The 21,360-nt window shown below is 41.8% G+C and overlaps 1 protein-coding gene and 1 pseudogene across 1 annotated transcript in view; both read left to right on the plus strand.

The window, feature by feature from the left end:
- The window catches only part of slc15a4 (solute carrier family 15 member 4), a 42,767-nt gene that overhangs the window by 15,090 nt on the left and 6,317 nt on the right, over positions 1-21,360 (plus strand). The window contains exons 7-8 of the mRNA XM_014160265.3: positions 5,748-5,906; positions 16,772-16,930. Of these exons, the coding sequence (XP_014015740.3) occupies positions 5,748-5,906; positions 16,772-16,930 (318 nt within the window). The remainder of the gene's footprint in view (positions 1-5,747; positions 5,907-16,771; positions 16,931-21,360) is intronic.
- On the plus strand, positions 7,124-8,867 carry LOC106579908 (spermatogenesis-associated protein 6-like; annotated as a pseudogene).

The raw sequence follows: 21,360 nt of genomic DNA on the forward strand, positions 1-21,360 counted from the left end.
TCCATACATTTTCTTTGAATGTTTAGCAGGACAGGAAAATAGTCAAATTCACACACTTATCAGCTGAACATCACTGGTCAGCCCTACTACCTCAGATCTGGCGGACTCACTTAACATACATGCTGTTGGAGTGTGCCCCTGGCTTTCCGTAAATTTAAAAACCAATAAAATGGTGCCATCTGGTTTGCTTAATATGTGACCGACCGGCTCAAATTGGTCTTATGTAGCAACATTTTATGAATTGTGTTTTTTACATTGGATAAAAGTGGAGACTCTTAGCTACAAAATTGTATATCATGCGCTACAGTTGAGGAACAGTGGGAAAGTAATTTTGCTTTGAAAGTTGATAAACTTGTAAACTCACTTTTGAGGAAATGGCCTTTGAATGTTTTGGTACTACTATTGGAGAGCCCTTTGTCTACACCCATTCAGCATCGTTCACACCCTCTTAAGCTTTAGCCCCACCCATCTCTTTAAGGGGTTGATCCGAATGTACTAACAGCAGCAGTCAAGCGCCCAAGCTAACTTGCTAGCTACTTCCAGACATCTAAGTGAGAGAGAACAGCTCACAGAACATTACATGCCCAAGCAGAGCTGGTTAGGCTGTTATTTTATGTTATCCAGAGCGTTGGTGACTGCAACTGTGCTGTCAGATTGTCCATTTGTAAATTCAGAGCGTTTCGCGTTTACAGACACTGGCCATTTCAATCGGTGTTGAGTGTAAATACATTGGTTATTCTGCGCTCTCTGGCACACTCAGACGAGAGTGCTCTGAAATCGGAGTTGATGGCCAGACTGAATTTACAAATGCACGCGAAATGGTTACTTGCATAGTGGAGCTAGATAGGTAAACAATGAACCATAATCACAACTCAAGACATTACTACCCTGCATGAATCTGCAGGTAGCTAACAACCAGGTTCGATGTTAGCTAGCCAAGTAAATGGCTCTGTCAAAATTAGAAAACTAATATCTGATAATGTAGCTAGCCAGACTCTTACCCGTATACATCATTCATGGTTGGACGCATCTCCTGTCGGATGCCATGGTTGCCCTTAGTTTGAAGATGTAATCCGGAAACTATCATACTCAAATTCCACTGATTTCAAAACTCAGTTCTCCAGAAAATGGAGAGCAACACTTATACAGTTTTAATACACAATACATTCGTTTTTTTACGCATTAGACAGGATTACCTAGGCATACTGACCAGCTCAAATAGACAGAAGTGTGCTAAATGGTAGACCAATCCGAACTCATCTCTTGGCATCTCAGCATATCATGGCAAGTGGGAAGGTTGCCGCTTTTTCTTTGGCTAAACCAACTAGGCTCGTAATTGAACAATTTTATTCGTATTTACAGATGGCATACAAGTTTGTTTTTAAGGCACATGAAAGTTCACATATTCAAGAAGGCATTTCTGCCAAAAATCACATTTTGATTAAAAATAAAAATTTATGTTCAAATGGCTCTCCTGTGAAGTAGTGACCCGCGACATACGCCTAGTTTCCTGAAACGGGTCACATAAGGAATTAAAATGACGCTACAAGCTTGGCACACCTGTATTTGGGGAGTTTCTCACATTCTTCTCTGCAGATCCTCTCAAGCTCTGTCAGGGTGGATGGGGTGTGTCACTGCACAGCTATTTTCAGGTCTCCCCTGTGATGTTCGATCGGGTTCAAGTCCGGGCTCTGGCTGGGCCAGTCAAGGTCATTCAGAGACTTGTCCTGAAGCCAATCCTGCATTGTCTTGGCTGTGTGCTTAGAGTCGTTTTCCTGTTAGGTGAGGTCATGAGCGCTCTGGAGCAGGTTTTCATCAAGGATCTCTCTCTGTACTTTGCTCTGTTCATCTTTCCCTCGATCCTGACTGGTCTCCCAGTCCCTGCCCTTGTAAAACATCCCCACAGCATGGTGCTGCCACCACCATGCTTCACCGTAGGGATGGTGCGAGGTTTCCTGCAGACGTGACACTTGGCATTCAGGCCAAGTTCAATGTTGGTTTCATCAGACCATAGAATCTTGTTTCTCATGGTTTGAGAGTCCTTTAGATGCCTTTTAGCAAACTCCAAGTGAGCTGTCGTGCCTTTTACTGAGGAGTGGCTTCCGTCTGGCCACTCTACTATATAGGCCTGATTGGTGGAGTGCTGCAGAAATGGTTGTCCTTCTGGAAGGTTCTCCCATCTCCACAGAGGAACTCTGGACCTCTTTCAGAGTGTTGGGTTCTTGGTCACCTTCCTGACCAAAGCCCTTCTCCCACGATTGCTCAGTTTTGCCGGGTGGCCAGCTCTATGAAGAGTCTTGATGTTTCCAAACTTCTTCCATTCTAAGAATGATGGAGGCCACTGTGTTCTTGGGGAATTGCAATGCTGCAGACATTTTTTGGTGCACTTCCCTAGATCTGTGCAGTCTCGGAGCTCTACGGACAATTCCTTCAACCTCATGGCTTGGTTTTTGCTCTGACATGCACTATCAACTGTGGGACCTTGTATAAGACAGGTGTGCCTTTCCAAATCATGTCCAATCAATTGAATTTACCACAGGTGGACTCCAATCAAGTTGTAGAAACATCTCAAGGATGATCAATGGAAACAGGATGCACCTGAACTCAATTTCGAGGCTCATAGCAAAGGGTCTGAATACTCATGTAATACTGTTTTTAATTTTTAATACATTTGCAAAAATTTGTCATTATGGGGTATTGTGTGTAGATTAATGGACTTTATTATTATTATAATTTTTTTTTTAATCCATTAGAATTGGACTGTAACGTAACAAAATGTGGAAAAAGGGGTCTGAATTCTTTTCTGAATGCACTGCATTTTCTTTATGCAGATTCTAGTATATTTGCATGAAAATGTTTTGCCAATTGAAACATCTACTGTAAATGTTTTCAATTAAAATATTCAAAAAGAAAGAAAATAGCTTCTAAGCAAATAGCAATTTCTCAAGCAAGACATTTGTTTGGACTGTCTGGGAGTGGTATGACTGGGGAGGGGAAAACTGAAAATTAGCTGCTATTGGCAGAGAGGTTTGGAACTCTTATTGGTCTATTAACTAATTTACCGCCTGTTGATGGCATAAGGTAGGCCAAAACTCCACCCCACCAAAACAGGCTGAAATTGCAGGCGTTCTTTTGTACCTGCTCTTACACTAAAAGGGCATTATCATTTTCACAGTATTATTCCAACCTCTGTGTGGAAATGTGTATAATTGTGTGTAGATCAATGATTTTTATTTTATTTAATCAATTTTATTTAATCAATTTTAGAATAAGGCTGTAACGTAACAAAATGGAATAAGTGAAGGGGTCTGAGTACTTTTTTAATGCAGTGTATAGATATTGCATTACATTCTACTGTATGAGGCGTATGACAGTGTGATAGAGGGATAGTGATCCAGAGGCTTTAGCTAGCTGGTGTGGGGATGTCATCAGAGCCTAATGAAGACCCCAGAGACACAGCCCTCCCTCCCAATGGACAGACCAGCTCGGCAGGATCCCACTCACTACTGCAGCACTGTCATTAATAAACCACAGCCAACCACAGGCACCCTGCAGAAGGAATTACTTACCAACTTACTGTCTAAACATGGGTGTGTGTGTGCATGTGTGTGCATCTATACTAGGTACTGTAGTGTAGGTAGGTGGGGATGTGTATTTGTGTGAGAAAGGCTAAATGAAAAATCTGTCTGATAAAGAACCTATATACACTAGATTTTTTGCTATTGTATCGTTTATATTAACCACCTCTAATGATGCTATTCTTTGGACACAGACAATGCTGTCTAGATGCTCACTATGCCAGTACTATTGCAAAAAGGAAATGTATTTAGTGTATGTTTGTTTCATATGGTCAAAGACTTTTCTTGCCAGTTATTTACCATAAGAACATTTTAAAAGAAAATTGCAGCACTTGAAAGTCGGGAGAAGAAAAAAGTAGAAAATTGCAGCACTTGAAAGTAGGGAGAAGAAAAAGGTTGATTATTATTTGACCATGCTGGTCATTTATGAACATTTGAACATCTTGGCCATGTGCTGTTATAATCTCCACCCGGCACAGCCAGAAGAGGACTGGCCACCCCTCATAACCTGGTTCCTCTCTAGGTTTCTTCCTAGGTTTTGGCCTTTCTAGGGAGTTTTTCCTAGCCACCGTGCTTCTACACCTGCATTGCTTGCTGTTTGGAGTTTTAGGCTGGGTTTCTGTACAGCACTTTGAGATATCAGCTGATGTAAGAAGGGCTATATAAATAAATTGAATTTGATTTAGAATATATTTTTTTTTAAACAATTTGAACTCAAAGTAATGATGATAAAGGGTTTATGGCAGTACAGCAGCCTCTACTGTGGCCATTGGTCACACAGTGGACAGGTAGGGGGTGAATGCTGCATAACTCCTTTACTCTACTCTTGCATGCCCCCACCTCGTCACACACTGATTTAGTTGTGAAATGCTCTCTTTAATGTGTAAGGCAGCAAATCACATAGCTATTATAGTATAATAATTCGTTTCAGAAACACTGATTTATGTCCTATACATTTCAGTGTATGTAATGTGCTATGGGCTACTTTGGAGAGTGCCTTTTATAGTTAATTGATGGTCTGTACTCTGTTACTCCTGCTAACTACTATATTAAAGAGGCCTTAATCCTCTGCTGCGCAGTAACTGACCTAATGGTCTATAGGGAACTCACACCGTAGGACACAGATTGGCAGCTGTGCGTCTGCCATAGTGGTATCTGTTGCCTCGGGCACAGCTAGCATCAACACTGTCTTGCACGCCTGCTATCCTCAGTTCACAGGGTTGACATCTATGGCTATGCCCTTGTTGAGTGGTGGAGCAATAAGCTGGCCCTCACCACATGGTGTGGGAAACATGGCAAAGCTGCGTTGACATTGCCTTTGAAGGCCATTGACGTTGCCTTTTATCAGTTTTGACAATCTGTTAAACTCAATTCTAATCTGCTTCAGCTAGTGCTGAATGTGTTCTATAATTGATATGCAAAAGTAGCTCTAGTTTAATTTTTTTTAAAGCACCCAGGGATAGAGCTTAAATGCCTGATATGATGTTGTAAAAGCAGTATATGTGTGTTTTATGGCGAGTGTAAGAAGTTGCACTGGGCAGGGCAGCGACCGCCTTGCCTGGGATGGACAGGCGGTATTATAGGATAGCTGGATTAGAAGGCCCCATCCCCTCTCAAATACAGCATTAAGTGTGGGGCAACGATAGGAGGCTGTCTCTGGGCGTTATCTGGAAATAGCTGCTGGTTCCATGATAATGGTTATCGATTTAAAGCTTTTAGGAAGCAGCTGCTGATGACGACTGCTGGGGGTGTTATTGTTGAGTTGTCGGCTCTCTCCTCCATTACGATCTGCTGTAATGTCTGAGTGTGAGCATGCAGATGTGATCTTAATTAAGCGCTGGCTTTGACTTGACACTTAAGCCCTAATGGACTTGTACAAGTATTCTGTTTTTATGACTGTTGAATATTGAGGGCAAAAGTGTTGCATCTCGGCATAGAAAGTTGAAAGTCCTCATCTTTTAGATGGTGCCGATCAATAATAACAATGGGTGATAGCCATTGCTTTATCTTGTAGTGTTTACAAACAAAATTAACCATTACGTATTTTCATAATCCATAAAAACAAGAGTTGTTCAAGTTTTTGTTCCCATTGGTTTTCGTGCACTGACATAATTCGAGCATCTAGGCCGAATTACATTATATACACATTTTGTGCCTCCTTCACTACAGGTATACTGGAGACAAAACGACTTGAGATCATCAAATCTAATGGCACCATCGACCAGGTCTTTGGCGACGTCATCTATTACGCAGCAGATCTACCCATATGGTGGCAGGTGCCCCAGTATGTGCTCATCGGAATCAGCGAAATCTTTGCCAGCATCGCAGGTGAGTGGAATGCTGTTCTGTTGCCCAGAGGATATAGAAATGTCTAAAGGAAGCGTATATAGCATTACAAAGAGATGCAGAGATCTGATAATGACAATGATTGTCTTAACAGATTTGGTTACAAGTGATAATTTGGTCTTGCAGTCATACAGTCACTACTAATAGATGTTGATTTAATTGTTAAAATGTATCTTGATTGCACCACCACTATTATCCAGTAGCCAATTATATAATGTTTTGTTAAAGGGGAAGTTGAAGTGCAGTAGTCTATGTAATGGTAAAGCAACCTTTTAGTATGCATTGTGATTAATAGTCCTCTCCTCCAGCCTTTGAACAACCTGACATTGTTTTCCTCTTCATCCTTATGCCCCAATGGTTTTCTGTTCTAAAACACAAAACCCTTCCTGCATCCTTACATATGTATAGCAACTGTTGAAATGGCTAGGTAAGGAATCCAGGGAGGGATACATTAGTAGGGATAGAGTTTGCCACAAAGAGATACTTTGCTGAGCAGCATGATCTGCAGCCTCTACAGACAATGGACAACCACATTCATATAGTTTGATTGTTCTCTGTAACCACCACCAGTGCTGGCATGCTACATTAGTTCTACCTCTAGTACCTGTACGGCTACTAAGGGTAACATTACATTCTATAACATTTTTTATTTATTTTTAACCTTTATTTAACTAGGCAAGTCAGTTAAGAACACATTTTTATTTTCAATGACGGCCTAGGAACAGTGGGTTAACTGCCCTGTTCAGGGGCAGAACGGCAGATTTCTAACTTGTCAACTCAGGGATTCGATCTTGCAACCTTTCGGTTACTAGTCCAACGCTCTAACCACTAGGCTACGCTGCCGCCCCAACATTGACCCTGTCCATGAAATGCCATCTGAGTGAATGGCAAAAATACATTGTCCATTTGGTTCAAGTATTTTGAACACATCATATAGGCTACTAGAGCTCTTCTCAGAAGTTCACCCACACTAGTTGACACCCTCACACAGTGAATTGGACCTGCAGTGAATGGTGCCGTCTGAGTAAATGGCAAAAATACATACATGAATTGCTATCTGAGTGAATGGAATACGTTGCGTAGTAAACAAGGATTTTGGTCTTGACCATTTGATTCAAATTACTTTGTATGTATGCTATTTTGAACACAGCATGTAGGCTGCAATCATAGAATTAGGAGGATCTCTTCTCTATGGCTGCAAGAGCTCTCCTTAGAAGGTCATCCTGGTTCATACCCTCTCACAGTGAATAGGACCTGCAGGAATTATGCTTTCCTTACCCTTCACAAGGACATTTATTAAGTTATAGTTTTAGCTTGTTGTGGTATGCTGTCTAAATTGTATTTCCCAGTTTTTCCCCTGAGAGAAAATAAAACCCTATGATTTCTGTTAGCATTTTCATCATGATGGTTGATAGTAGAGAGATGCTGATGAGGAGATCTATCTGTTTCCCTGGAATCTCTCCTAAAGTGGAGTTTGCAACCATGTCCGTCATTGAGGAATGTGATGGGAAAGATATCCAGCCTCAGCCTGCCTCCCCTCCGTATTGTAGACCATCCCCAGCCAAACAGTCCCCAGCGAGGCGTAGACCAGTCAGAGAGGCTGTCGGGAGCCCTAGACAGACGCTGAAAGGGAAGGATCTGAGTCTGATTGGTCCATCCAGTGGTTATGAGCAGCCCACTGTGGCCTCCCAGGCCCGTGCTCTCTCTCCCTACACCCACCGCAGGATGTGTCAACTGTCTGAGGAGGCCAGGCAGAGACTCAGCTACCTCCAACTTGGGCCCTACAATTTCAAGAAGGAAACAGAGGCCCAGATCCCCTTTGTGGTCACCAGTACTCGGCGTGTCTCTATGATCGAGACTCCTTCATCTCGTCTCTCCTCTAAAATAAGCCTTCCCCACAGCAGGTCCACCAGCTTTGCTCTAGACCCCTTAGGAGATTCCTCTCTCCTTGGCAGCTATAGACCAAAGCCTGTTAAAGTAGGCACTGGCTGTCTGAAGACTCAGAAATCACCAGGGAAGTCTTCCAGACAGGACTGTTCCAGAACCACAGTCAGGAAGGCCCGGTCAGCCCTGGCTGCCCAGTCCTCTACCCCAGTGTGTGGCCCGATGAGTCCCCTGCTCAGCCGCTCCTCCCTCAGAGAGCGGTTCCATAGTAGTGAGTCCAGTCCATCTAAGGAGATCCACAGTCGAGTCCAGAAGATTCTCCACCCCCATTCTACTGACAGGAAACTACACTTTGACGAGGATGGGTGTTCACAGGAGAGCGGAGGCCCCCGCTTAGCCGAAGACTCTTTAAGTGATAGCCAGGCCTTCCAGGACAGGGACACTCCTGGAGAGACATCTGTCCACCTGGACAATGGGACATTCTGGAGCAGTTAGGTTGCCTGCTACAAAGGGAAACCCCACAGGGCTGTGTTTGAGGACATTCTGGGACTCATCTACAAGAACATGTACAGGAGGGCCTTGAGCACCACCTGAGACCTACACAATTATTGCTTCAGACACCTGGCTGGGTTCCAATTATGACTGTGGTGGTACTTGATTGCTAAGATGAAGGAACACTGACCCTGTGCTATACTATAACCAAAGCTTTGTCATATGTGCCCTGGTGACACTGATTTTAGCTCATTTATAGGGTTACATGTGTGCACTATTTACAATTGTACATATTTTTGTACTAAGAATGTATCTAAACTGATTTAATGACTGTACTTTTTTAAATGTCTTTCCTGTCTATCTTGTGGATTTGGTGTACTCATTCTCTGGGTAGAAACTGGTTGAGCAGATGTTAATTCATTTGATCTCTTTATGTGGATTTGTACCCTCAGACAAAAAAAAATCTGTTTCATGTTCCAGCAAATATACACATATTTGCTGGAACAGTTGGTAGAGCATGGTGTTTGCAACGCCAGGGTTGTGGGTTCGATTCCCACGGGGGCCAGCAAAAAAAAATGTATGAAATGTATGCATTCACTACTGTAAGTCACTCTGGATAAGAGCGTCTGCTAAATGACTAAAATGTAATGTAAATGTAATGTAGTAAGCAGGTAAGTGTCACTCAATTTCTAGCATAAAGTCTTTACTCTCCCTCAGTGATTGCAGAGAGCCGTTATATGGTTGATGACAAAGTCAAAGCAGTAACACAATAGTATGAGACAAATACATGGGCTCTGTGCATGGGCATGGCAAAGCTAAAAGAAGAGCTAACAATATGGATCTATAGATAACTATTATGCCAACAATCATATTTGTTGTTTGGAAATTAAACCAATTCACGCTGATCCACTCATCGAAAGTAAAGGAACATTATGCTTTGAATTGTGGATATGAATTGTCAGTTGTGCAGAAAGCATTTGTACACTTAATGTATAAAACATTAATATTTTACTGACACAAAAAGATCCCACCATGTCGAATGAAAACATTTTCTATCGGATTTTATAAAATTATAGCTGTCATTTATTTTTTTATACGATATGACTTTACTCGCATAAAATGTGTGGATGGAAACGTGGTTAGTAAGGTACGTAATCGTTACCCGGAAATGATTTCATATTGAGAACATCGGCATTGGACCTTGGTGGTGAAATGCAAACTTTGAACTTCAATTTACACAACTATATTAGATGTACAGTGGTTCTTCCTTTTAAAAGTTGCGTCATACTGCAGCACAGCTTGCGGGGTGCCGCAGAATTCTATGGCATGGGGCCTCCCGAGTGGCGCTGTGGTCTAAGGCTCTGCATCGCAGTTGCTAGCTGTGTCACTAGATACTGGTTCGTGTCCAGGCTCTGCCGCAGCAGACCGGGAGACCCATGGGGCGGTGCACAATTGGCCCAGCATCGACCCGGGTTAGGGGAGGGTTAAAAATGAATAAAGAATTATATGGCACGTTATTTGTCAGCTATTGTTGCTGTTAATACTAGTTTGGCCACCAGAGGGCATCTTTGAGAAGTTAAGGAGCTGTAGACATACAGTAAGAGTCCTGTTTAACTTACTTATTGGCATACAGGCCTACTTCGATTGACAGTATATCTATCATTCATTCATTTGTGCATGTCAGCACACAGCATACAAGTCGTACATGTCTTCTAAACACATTCAAGCATTTTAGTTATAAAATAAAAGAACAAAGGGAGCCTTGACTATTTAAACAATAAATAAATGTCAACATGTCGGCAAAAGCGATTGAAATCAGGAATGCATTTGACTGTTTTTAATAGTAGGAAAATATGGCGCTGTACCACGTGACTGGTCGGGAGTAGGCCTAGGACACTAAGTGACTGCAAGTGAAGAGCAAAATAATCCACACCCTAATTGTAGGCTAACCAATAGCCAATCGAGAATCTGTGAAAATAAATAAAAATCTCATTGATTTATCAAGACCAGTCCCCATTCTGTGCCTGGTGAGCAGTTCGTCAAGTTCTAATGTCAGAAGAGGAATGGAAATGTCAGGGTGAACCGACGACCTGACGAACCTGCCACATATGTTGACTCTGCCTGTCGGAGGTGGAATTCCAGACTGGCCTGGCATGGATGGTGACTCCATCTCTTTCCTCTCCCTCTTCAACTCGTCATTCTCCACCTGGCTCTCCGCCAATGCCGCCAGGCTCTCCGCCAATGCCGCCTGGCTCTGAACCAATGCATCAGCTGTCGCCTGTATCTCTGCCCCCAGAGAATGTTTCTCTTTCTGCTGGTCTGCCTTCAATGACTCGATCTCGGTGTTCAAAGTTTGAATCTGATCCATGTGCACCTTCATCAGATGATCAGAATGGTATCGCCCTGAGCCCCCATTGATTACAGTGGCCTATGATAGAAACGGTAGATCAATTAAGAATTAAGTGACTCCAACACACATGCCGCGTACAGAAACACATTTTTAAGAATCTGCTTTCTTGGGGACCATGCATTTTTCGGTGCAGCCCATTGTCCAGCCCTTTGTCCACTGATCTCCACGGATGGTTGTCGGCATGGTTGTATGTTCTGCAAAAACACATTCACGTTTTTAGTACACAATTATCTATTGTATTACACAGTATGCCAACACATTGATAGGCTATACCATTTAGTTTTTAAAGAAAATGCACTGAAACCAAAATACCTTTTAGTTTTGGTGATCCTCTCAGCTCCGGCTCATTTTCAAGTCCTCTGGTGGTTAGTTCTAACCTTGGAATGGGTAGCACCATAGTTTTCATCAAGCCAGCTTATTTCTATGTCCATTTCGTCTGTTCTCTTTGGTCACAATGTTTTTAGTTTTTTTTTATAGATAAACACCTCATTTTTTTTAATGGTAAGGGTAGAGTTTGGGGTGCTGTGAGGAGTAGTGTTAAAGGTGTTACAATAGGCCATAAGTATACAGCAGTTCGCCGATTGTCCTCACTCTGATTATGCTGTAACAACATACTGTAGTAGCACCATGACCAGTATTAGCAAATCTTGTCTAGCATATAATCTCTCCTCCCTCACATCTTTGAAGGTTAAGCTATTGCGAGATATTACATAAGCTGTTCATCTTGGGTCTTTGAGCAGAGCACCATTTGAAATCAATAGAATCCTACCTCATTATTATTTTCTTTCTATTTCTCCTGCAGTCATGATCATTACCAGGCTAAGGCTTCTGTTTGGGACAGATTTCAATTACCAGGATGACTGGGGTTGTTGAGACATCGGTCCATGATTGAGCCATCCTCCCGTCTGTCTATTTGGCTCGTCGTCACTTCCTCACTATATTTTACATTGCATACAAAAATATATTTTGTAAGTCTTCAAGGTCTAGTGTTTCATATAAGAGGAATGCTTTTTTTCCTCATTTTCTTCAACATGTCTTTCATGCATACCCTCTCTATAAGTTAGTGCTAGTTGTTACTGAAGATTGTGTTTCTCCTCCTCAGCCCAACAATGGCGTCGCCACATAGGAGACCCTTAGCAACTTAGTGTTTAGTCTTTTGTATTGTGCCTAGGCGAGTAGACTGAAATGTAAGCCAGAGGACTGACTGTTCAAGACTGTCTTGAGTAAAACCTCCAGCATCCACTTAGCCACTTACTCCTGGCACCCTTAGCTACTGACTCATTCTAAGGAAGTGTATATGACTGGCTGTCTGCAGCTGATGTCCTCTCATCAGGTGCCCTGTCTTGTTATGGTCATAATCTCTGTGGATCCCCTACCATGACACAGGTCAACCATATTGACTGTTGTGGAGGGATTGGTGCCAATGGCAGCTCTTCCACATTATGTCCCCTGGAGGCATTACTGCTAACAACTGCAACCAGGACAAACCCTAACCAGGGAAAAATACACTGTAGGTACAGTAGCTGTTGTGTGGCTGAGGGCAGATCATTTATTCACCTGAAGTAATGTACTCACAATTATTTTTTTTTAGATCCACATTATCAGTTAAATTGAACATAATAAAGTTATGTTTGGAACAGTGTACACACTGGTTTGCCCAGGTGTCTATTAAAAACAATTGGCAGTCATACTTTATTTCTGTACTAGTACACCCATGAAATTCAAATACAGACAGAATAAAGCTGTGGGGAGCCCTTAAATAAACTTCCTCTGCACTTTTTCCACACCACCCCACTGGGGATATCTTCAAGGAAAATTAGATGACAGAATTGTGACATATGTCTGGAAAAAAACAGTTTTCCCCTGGTCTTATTCTGTTTGAGTACATCCTTTTTAATACATCTAGGGCCCACCTCCTACCCCATTACAATTCCTTTATCCTTGGAGGGACTATGGTAATTCTTTCCTTATGCACCACCCGCAGTTTGCCTGCTTTCGGGCATTAAGGATATGCAAAAACATTGTACAATGATCCCCTCTGGGATTGATCTTTTGAATTTTTTTAAAGCTAATGTTATTTCTCAAGAAGAAAAAAAATCGACCCCTCCAACATAGCCCTCGGGAGAAGGCAAAATAAAATATTTTAACTTTGTTTGTTTTGCGTGTGGTTGGGAAGCGGACATTATTATTATAATTAAATCTCAACTCATTCTATCTACCTCCACATAGACAAGTAAGGGATTGAAAATTAGGGATGTGACAAATGTAAAATGTTTATTTTTAAACTATAAGAAAAAAAATCGTAAAATGACATGTGAATTCACACTTCAGATTTGGTCTTGCGTATGACCACTAGGGGGCAATGCAGTTCAATCTACTGCAGTCATGGCTGCCAGACAGCGCTGACCTTACTGCTGTCCCCACCCACTCAGCAATGATGGTAGTTAATGCCATTTTTAGGTTCTCTGTGTGCCTGTCCTCCATGTTGGGACTTCATGTCCCACTTCTCATCAATGTGATGTCTCGTTGCAGTGATGTATGACTGTGTTCTTTGACATCCAACAATCTGTTGTTAAAGCCACGTATGGTGTTTGAGAGCTTGCGCTTTATACTTTGAGCGATCATTGTACATTTTCTTCATCCGGGGTGTCAAAGTTTTTCGACATGGCATCCTGTAGTCTGCTTCTATATATGCCATCGGGACAGCGAGCCAACATCCTCTACCATTGACAATGGCTGCATATCAACTGCAATCATTTTTGTAGTCAGTGATCTGTGATTTTCTCACTTCATCCCTTACTGCACTGCTGCCAACAACGGGTTGGGTCTCACGGTGCCTCCCTTTCAGATGGTTAAGCTTTACACCTGTACTGCCACTGTAGCTCAATTCCACCTCGCAAAGTTTGTATTTCACCACCTTCTCTTTTAACCTCAAAGTATTAGCAGACAGGACTTTGCTGTCACTTCCCTGTCTCACTCTCTGCCATTTTCCAAACTGTTAATGAAGATGACGTGCGGAGGACTTTATATCCGTGGCAAATCATTTAAAAAAAGGATATCTTCTAATGTTATGGAATTGTTGCGTTAGGTATTTGTAGAATTTTTATTTTTCACTTGATGATGATCTGGACCTGTTAGTGGTAGTTTTGTTATCTGCACTGCGATGTACACTACCATTCAAAAGTTTGGGATCACTTAGAAATGTCCTTGTTTTTGAAAGAAAAGTGACTTTTTTTTTGTCCCTTTAAAATAATATCAAATTGATCAGAAATACAGTGGTGACAATGTTAATGTTGTAAATGACTATTGTAGCTGGAAACGGCAGATTTTTAATGGACTATCTACATAGGCGTACAGACACCCATTATCAGCAACCATCACTCCTGTGTTCCAATGGCACGTTGTATTAGCTAATCCAAGTTGATCGTTTTAAAAGGATAATTGATCATTAGAAAACAGTTTTGTAATTATGTTAGCACAGCTGAAAACAGAAGCAGTGAAACTGGCCGCCTTTAGACTAGTTGAGTATCTGGAGCATCAGCATTTGTGGGTTCGATTACAGGCTCAAAATGGCCAGAAACAAATAACTTTCTCCTGAAACTCGTCAGTCTATTCTTGTTCTGGGAAATTAAGGCTATTCCAGGTGAGAAATTGCCAAGAAACTGAAGATCTCATACAACGCTGTGTACTACTCCCGTCACAGAACCACGCAAACTGGCATTAATCAGAAAAGAAAGAGGAGTGAGAATCCCCGGTGCACAACTGAGCAAGAGGACAAGTACATTCGAGGGTCTAGTTTGAGAAACAGACGCCTCACAAGTCCTCAACTGGCAGCTTCATTAAATGGTACTCGGAAAAACACCAGTCTCAACTTCAACAGTGAAGAGGCGACTCCAGGATGCTGGCCTTCTAGGCAGAGTTGCAAAGAAAAAGCCATATCTCGGACTAGCCAATGAGAAGAAAATATTAAGATGGGCTAAAGAACACAGACACTGGACAGAGGAACTCTGCCTGGAAGGCCAGCATCCCGGAGTTGCCTCTTCACTGTTGACGTTGAGACTGGTGTTTTGCGGATACTATTTAATGAAACAAGGACATTTCTAAGTAACCCCGAACTTTTGAACGGTATTGTACATTTTGTAAAAAAAATACATCGGATAGGGATTTTTTTCTAAACCATCCCAATTTTGTTTAACCGTTCACACCCCTATTGAAAATAGTCCTGCAAATTCCTCTGTTCACAACATGTCCCATTGTACTGCTGTGCATTGTCAGAAAGAACTAATGCATTCACCCTATGATATGTATTTCATTAAATAGTAACCAAGCCCAGAGCTTTTTTTTTATTGGCTGTCAAAAGGTTACCTGACGATATAACTAAATGTTTTCAGGTGGAAACAAATGGAAAGGTCAGGTGTGTTGTGGCAGGGCGTTTGACACAGTGTAATAAAGTTTCCACACCAGATAATTTTTTTTCTATTAGGAAAGTGTTTTGTATCGTAACAAGCTACATTAGTCTCAGACCAGGTAGGTGTACGAGGAGTTGTGTCACATGGATTTCTTGTAATGTTCCCCTCGGAGGAATGCCTAAAAAGGCATCCGTACTTAAGAGGCTCCTTTATCTCTCCTGACAGCTGCAGCTATAGGGCCTTATTTGAAAAATCACAAGTTTGAGGCACCATGAAATTATCAATGTCAGCTAGCAGGCAGCTCTTATGGCAAAAGAAAAATGATTTTATCTTCTTTTTTTTATTTTTACTCGTTCTCCTTCCCCCTCAACCCCCTCCTCTCTCATGACACATAAAATATTGAGAGACCTTTTCCAGAAACAATTGCAGCTGAATAGGTACTTGAGATGGTCCCCTGCTGCTGTAAGGTAGCCTGCGGGTGTAGGAGGAGAGAACAGCCCTATGTTTCACTGATATTTAGCAGTCAAACAGTGCAGCGGCAGGCCAAGTCTCTCATGTATATAAATTGATCACATTGTTGTTATGGATGAAAGGCCTGTTATTGTGATGCAAATCTAATCTCCTGTAAGTGGAGTTCTACAGTGTTGCATGAGAGGTGTTTCCATAGTGATCGCCCCCTGGCTACTTTGTCTGGGTGGGACCCATGGATAATAAGTCATCCTCACTGTAACACACACTGTCTGCTGCTGACCACTACACTACTTACTAGGCTTGGACGGTATACCGAGGTATTTGGAAAAAGCCACGAGATGGTTTTTCAATACCGTTGAAACTATTTATTTGACGTTTTTAAATCAGTTTTTATATTTGTAGATACAAATAGTTACCTGCAGTTAACTTGTGCAAATCATATAGGAAATAAAAAACAATCGCTTTCTTCATTTCACCTGGTAGTCCCCCGTCACGTGGTGTTTGTTTAAAAGCGCACAACGAACCCGTTAGCCTTGAGTCACTCACTGTTGTGTAGCATGCACCAGGTGATCTAATTACAGTATGGAACTGTTTTGCCAACTAGATATCTAAGTTAACTGTCCAAAATGTGCTAAATGCTCTGCAGTTGTGCATTTGGTTTGCTAATTTAGTAGCCAATTAGTTATCTAGCAAAGTGGTTAGCTTCTTCCAAAATCAAGCATTTGCTTGGTAACAGCAGAGAATCCTCTCCTGGTTCAAGAGCCTTGCTGGCTAATATTTGTTTTGTGCGTGCAGCAAACTGGGAGTAGCATTTTTGGTTACTTGTATAGTTTAGGTCGAACTGTACAAAATGTTTGCAATGCGCTCCTTAGCATTTAGTTAGCATTCTCTATGGGATTTGACATGTACTTGTTAGCATTGCTATCCTTCGGATTTCAGAGTATCATTGAGTTTGAAAACAGCACCCTTTGTGTTCAGTGCCATTATTACCGAATACCCCGGTATAGCACAAGGTTGGTATGACAATCTGGATAACTCCCAAGCCTACTACATATACACACACCACACAGTATGACCGGATGTACTGCATGATTGTGTTTGTTTACTTGTTAGTATTTCTTGTTTATTCCTTGTTTTTTCTATGGATCTCTGTTGAGTTCAGTGTCCGTCTCCTCTCCCAGGTCTGGAGTTTGCCTACTCAGCCGCCCCCAGGTCCATGCAGAGTGCCATCATGGGACTGTTCTTCTTCTTCTCTGGGATTGGTTCCTTCGTGGGCTCCGGCCTACTGGCCATCGTCTCCCTCAAGGGGATTGGCTGGATGTCCTCCCACAAGGACTTTGGTAAGAGAGAGAAAACACTCATCCAATACAAGTTCTTAAAGTAGGTTCTTCATATGAGACAATGTTCATTACTCATATAATAGGAGTTGGACAGGCTCTTCAGGGAGAAAAAAATGTGAGTGAGAATGAAGGTGCGTTGTATTGCCTCAGCCTGTATAATGATCTGTATACAGACTCTAGGGAAGCCTGCCATCACAATCAGCCTTAAACATGGCCTCTGAAAACTACCTTCAACTCCCTGGCCATTGATCTGTATGAACACAGTTTTCCAGGGATGAGGAATAGTATAATGTTCTGGCTCCACTCATGCACACTGTCTAGAGTTTTTATAGATGTTACTGTAAAAATGGTGTGACAAAAACATCAGCACTGTGTCATAGCTTACTGTTGTCCTCGTATAGAAGAGCACAGTATTGACATTTGGATTCCATCTGCAGTATTTACTTTCACATCAACAGAAATGTATTTCCTGGGGGGACGCGTCACAAGAATTATCATGTCGTCCTGATTTAAATTCCACTTAAGGAGTTTGTAAATTGGTTGCACCAAAGCAGGAAAAAATGATCCTGGTGCAATTGTCTTATTTTAAGTGTTTCCTGTAATAAATAGAGATGTCAGACTCTACGACAAAAGGTTTGTGTAAATCTGTCGTAGTGCAGGAATAAATAGTGTGGCGGTGGCAGCAGATGGATGTGTTCCCTGGTGAAAGGAGCCCCCCGGCCCAGATGCACTTTCCAGGGAGCATGCGGAATATACGCTGCACTGTAAATTGTTTAACCACAAACACCTAATAGCTCATTAATACAGTGTGCCGACAGGTTGGGAGGTATTTTTGATGACATTAGCACTTGGAGATGCTTGGCACGGCTTCATAAATCCATCCTTCGACTTGCCTAGCCTCGCCCGAGGAGCCGTTTGTTTAGTAAGCATAATTTGATTGTTAAACGAGAGCCTGGCTTGCCTGCAAGCTTTCTTGCTCTCTTTCGCTCTATCTCGCGCTGCTTTTTGAAAAAGTAATTTTCAAGAAAAACCGCACAGAGTAGGGGTGGGTGAACAAACAGAATAAAACATCCAGGTGGCCAAAGCTTTGGCCTCAAAGCCTGTCAGTTTGTTGTGCAGTTGCTTTTTGTCTTTCCTTCACATACCTTGCTGGGCTTTACCTGTCTTTATCCCCCCCACCCCCCTTGGCTCAGCGCTCTGCAGGAGCGATGGAAGCGTATCCTCCTCATTTCCATGGCTGAGGGCTGTGTGATGCGGAGGCAGAGCGAAGCGTGGAGTAAACAGGAGGTTTGGTGAGCAAAGTGGTGCAGACCTGGGGATAGACACCCAGTATTAATGACAAGCTGGGGGCCTGATTACACAGCCCTCTCCTCTTAAGTAAAACTGCCCCTGGAGTGCGCACCATAGAGCTGCCACAGCCAGCCAGCTAGCTAGCTACCTTGGCAGCTGGAGGCTACTACTCACCTCTGTCTCACTACACCACCTTCTCTCTTCACGTCTTGTCCTCACAAACTAGCAGCAGGCATGCACAGGTAGAGAAGCAATGTAAGATACAACGATACAGTCCGTCTGTCCAAATGTAAAGGCATATGCCTTTGGGAACTGTAGTACACTCACAACCAAAATTATTGGCACCCTTGAGAAAGATGAGAAAATAAAACGGTACAATAAATAATACCAATACTATTGTATGCTCAAAACAATGATGAACTTTACCCAGTACCTGGACTTTTTTAGCCCAAAACCCGGTTGCCTCTACCGGGAAGCTGTAACTTGGCTGTGGATCTTCCAGCAAGAGAATGACCCCAAACACACATCAAAATCCATAAAAAAATTGTTAATTGACCAATAAATCAACACTTTGCAATGGCCATCTGTCTCCGGACTTGAAACTCATTGAAAACCTGTGGTTTGAATTGAAGAGGGTAGTCCATAAGCGCAAATGAAGGATATCAACGATCTGGGAAGATTCTGTGTAGAGGAATGGTCTAAGATCCCTCCCAATGTGTTCTCCAATCTCATAAAATATTTTATAAAATGGGTCTGTGACATTTTCCTCGCAAGGGGAGGGTGCTGGAGTATTGAAAACAGGGTTACCAATAATTTTGACCCCCAATTTGTATTTTTTGTTTAATAAGTATTAGTTGTTGAACAAACAAAAAATTGTGGCCAATTGTATCAGTATAAAATATATATATTTTTGCATACAATATAGCTCAGTATTTGTATTACCTTACTGTATACAGTATTTTTTTGCTCATCTTTGTCAAGGGTGTCAGTTATTCTGGTCGTGACTGTATTTGTATTATGTTTTCGACTTGGTGACTCTAACTCTCCTGCTGTGTTCTGGTCAAATTGGACTGAGTTTTCTCTCTGAAAAATGTAGTTCCTTTAATCTGATTATCATAAGGTTCCATGACTTTGTCCACACAGGGCATCTGAACACACAAAATACATTTTGCTGATTTTCATTACATTTTGGGTGTTTTATTTAACTTTTGTACACCTGTGGTGTTCCCTGTCAAAAATGACCTGTCATTAGAAATGAATGGGTGAGACTACAAAATCTCAACATTGTTTCAATAATGTATACAACCTTTTCTCGCAGCTCTGGTATATTAAGCATTTTGAGGCCTTGCTCACAATTCATTCTGTGGCAGCACAATGACCAAACGATATACTGTATGTGAGGATCATGACACTGGTGAGGAGGAGAGAGTCCTTGTTAAACTTTGACACAAAGTAGTCTGCGATAAATAGCACAATATGTTTAATCTGAGTATTTGTTATAGTCAAAATAATCCAAACATTATGCTTTTTTTACTCAAAAACAAGTTGTATGAGTTCAGGTCAATGAGGCCTACAGGCCATAAATAGCAAATAGAAGTTCAAAACTTGTAATGTTCACAATAACTTAAGTTGATAAAAAGATCTAACACAACATGAGGTGATCATATATGTATTATTATGGATTTATAATCCGCTATAATGGGGCGGTCATTTTGGACCGGGAACACAGAATTATTTAACATGAAACGAACACAACAGGAGGGTTAAAATCCCAATGGGCTTTTTCCACAGTCAGGCTGACATCACATCTGACTGGTCATTCATCACAATCCTTTTATTTGGTCCTAGAAAAGGCAGCCATCTCACCTCCGCTTTGACAGAGACTGCATTGTGCGGAGTTAACCCCACGGTCAGTCAATGAAAGGTCAACCTTCTCTCCTTCTGCCTCATGAGTTGGCTTGTATACATAAAGATGTTTTGTTCTGCTGAAACGTGTGCTCCTTTGAATTGCTGCTCAATGTATTCATCCACCATTGACTTTAAGGAACACAAAGCTTGAGCTCTGAGTAGGTAGCTGCAGTCACAGACCAGGAAATGGCCTTTTTATTTTAATTGTACTTGGTTCAAGTCCTGACTGGTCCAGGATCAGATGTCGGGATCTTTTAGACATTCACAGTTTGGGTTGAGACCCACATATCCTGCTCAAGACTCCTTTGATGATACTTCATGAAAAGACTGTTTTTAATGGAGGGCAACGGTGCCAAAGCAGGAAAAATGGTCACATGAGCTCTTCTTATAAGGAGCTCTTCTTGAGATTGGTGCTCAAGTCTTCCTGCTTAATATAATACATGTACTGTATAAGGGAAGGTATTTCTTTAAATGAAAGAATAATCAATGTGAGATGTATGTTTTAAATACTGTAAACGGCAGCTTTTCAACTGACTAATGCTATTTCCAGCCTATCTAGCAGCAGACGCTTGTTCTTTCCTTTTAATGGTGTCAGAGTTCAGGGTAGTGATTTATCCATTGATAAGTTAATAATGGTATTGATAGATAGTTATCAATGTATTTACAATTACCGGTACTCATTATTGATCAACTGCTTCCATTTCGTCTCTAGTCCATCCAGAAGTTTTACAGTACAAGAAAGGGAAGTCAGACAAAGTATGTTCATGTCCACAGCTGGGGCAGAAGATCATTGGAGGTCTGTGTGTTTCAGTTGTTGTTGTTATTATTGCAGCAGCTCTCTGCCTAAATGAATGCATCATGGTGGCTAATATTATTCAGTTAGAGGCAAACAGACATAGAAGTTCCCTTCAGTGTCCCACCTCTGGATAGTGCTGCATTCCTCCATATCGATCGAGTTCCCTAAATACCTGTCAAATATGTATGGGGTTCGTTAATGGTTTGTACAACAAGTCCTTGTTTTGTTTTTGCTGCTGTAATTACCAGCCAAGTGGGCCCTGGGGAGGCATGAGTGGGAAGGAGGTAAGCAGAGGCAGACATAATGAAATTAAGAAGGTACCATTACAAAAATGTAAACCCTGCACAATTTTTCAAACCTACTCCATAAACTGAGATGTAAAGACTTATTTTCATTTGATTTCATCAGTCGTCCCCTGATATTTCTCAGGATCCAG

The sequence above is a fragment of the Salmo salar genome, chromosome 20 (genome assembly GCF_965601325.2).
Source record: "Salmo salar chromosome 20, fSalSal1, whole genome shotgun sequence".
Taxonomy (NCBI): domain Eukaryota; kingdom Metazoa; phylum Chordata; class Actinopteri; order Salmoniformes; family Salmonidae; genus Salmo; species Salmo salar.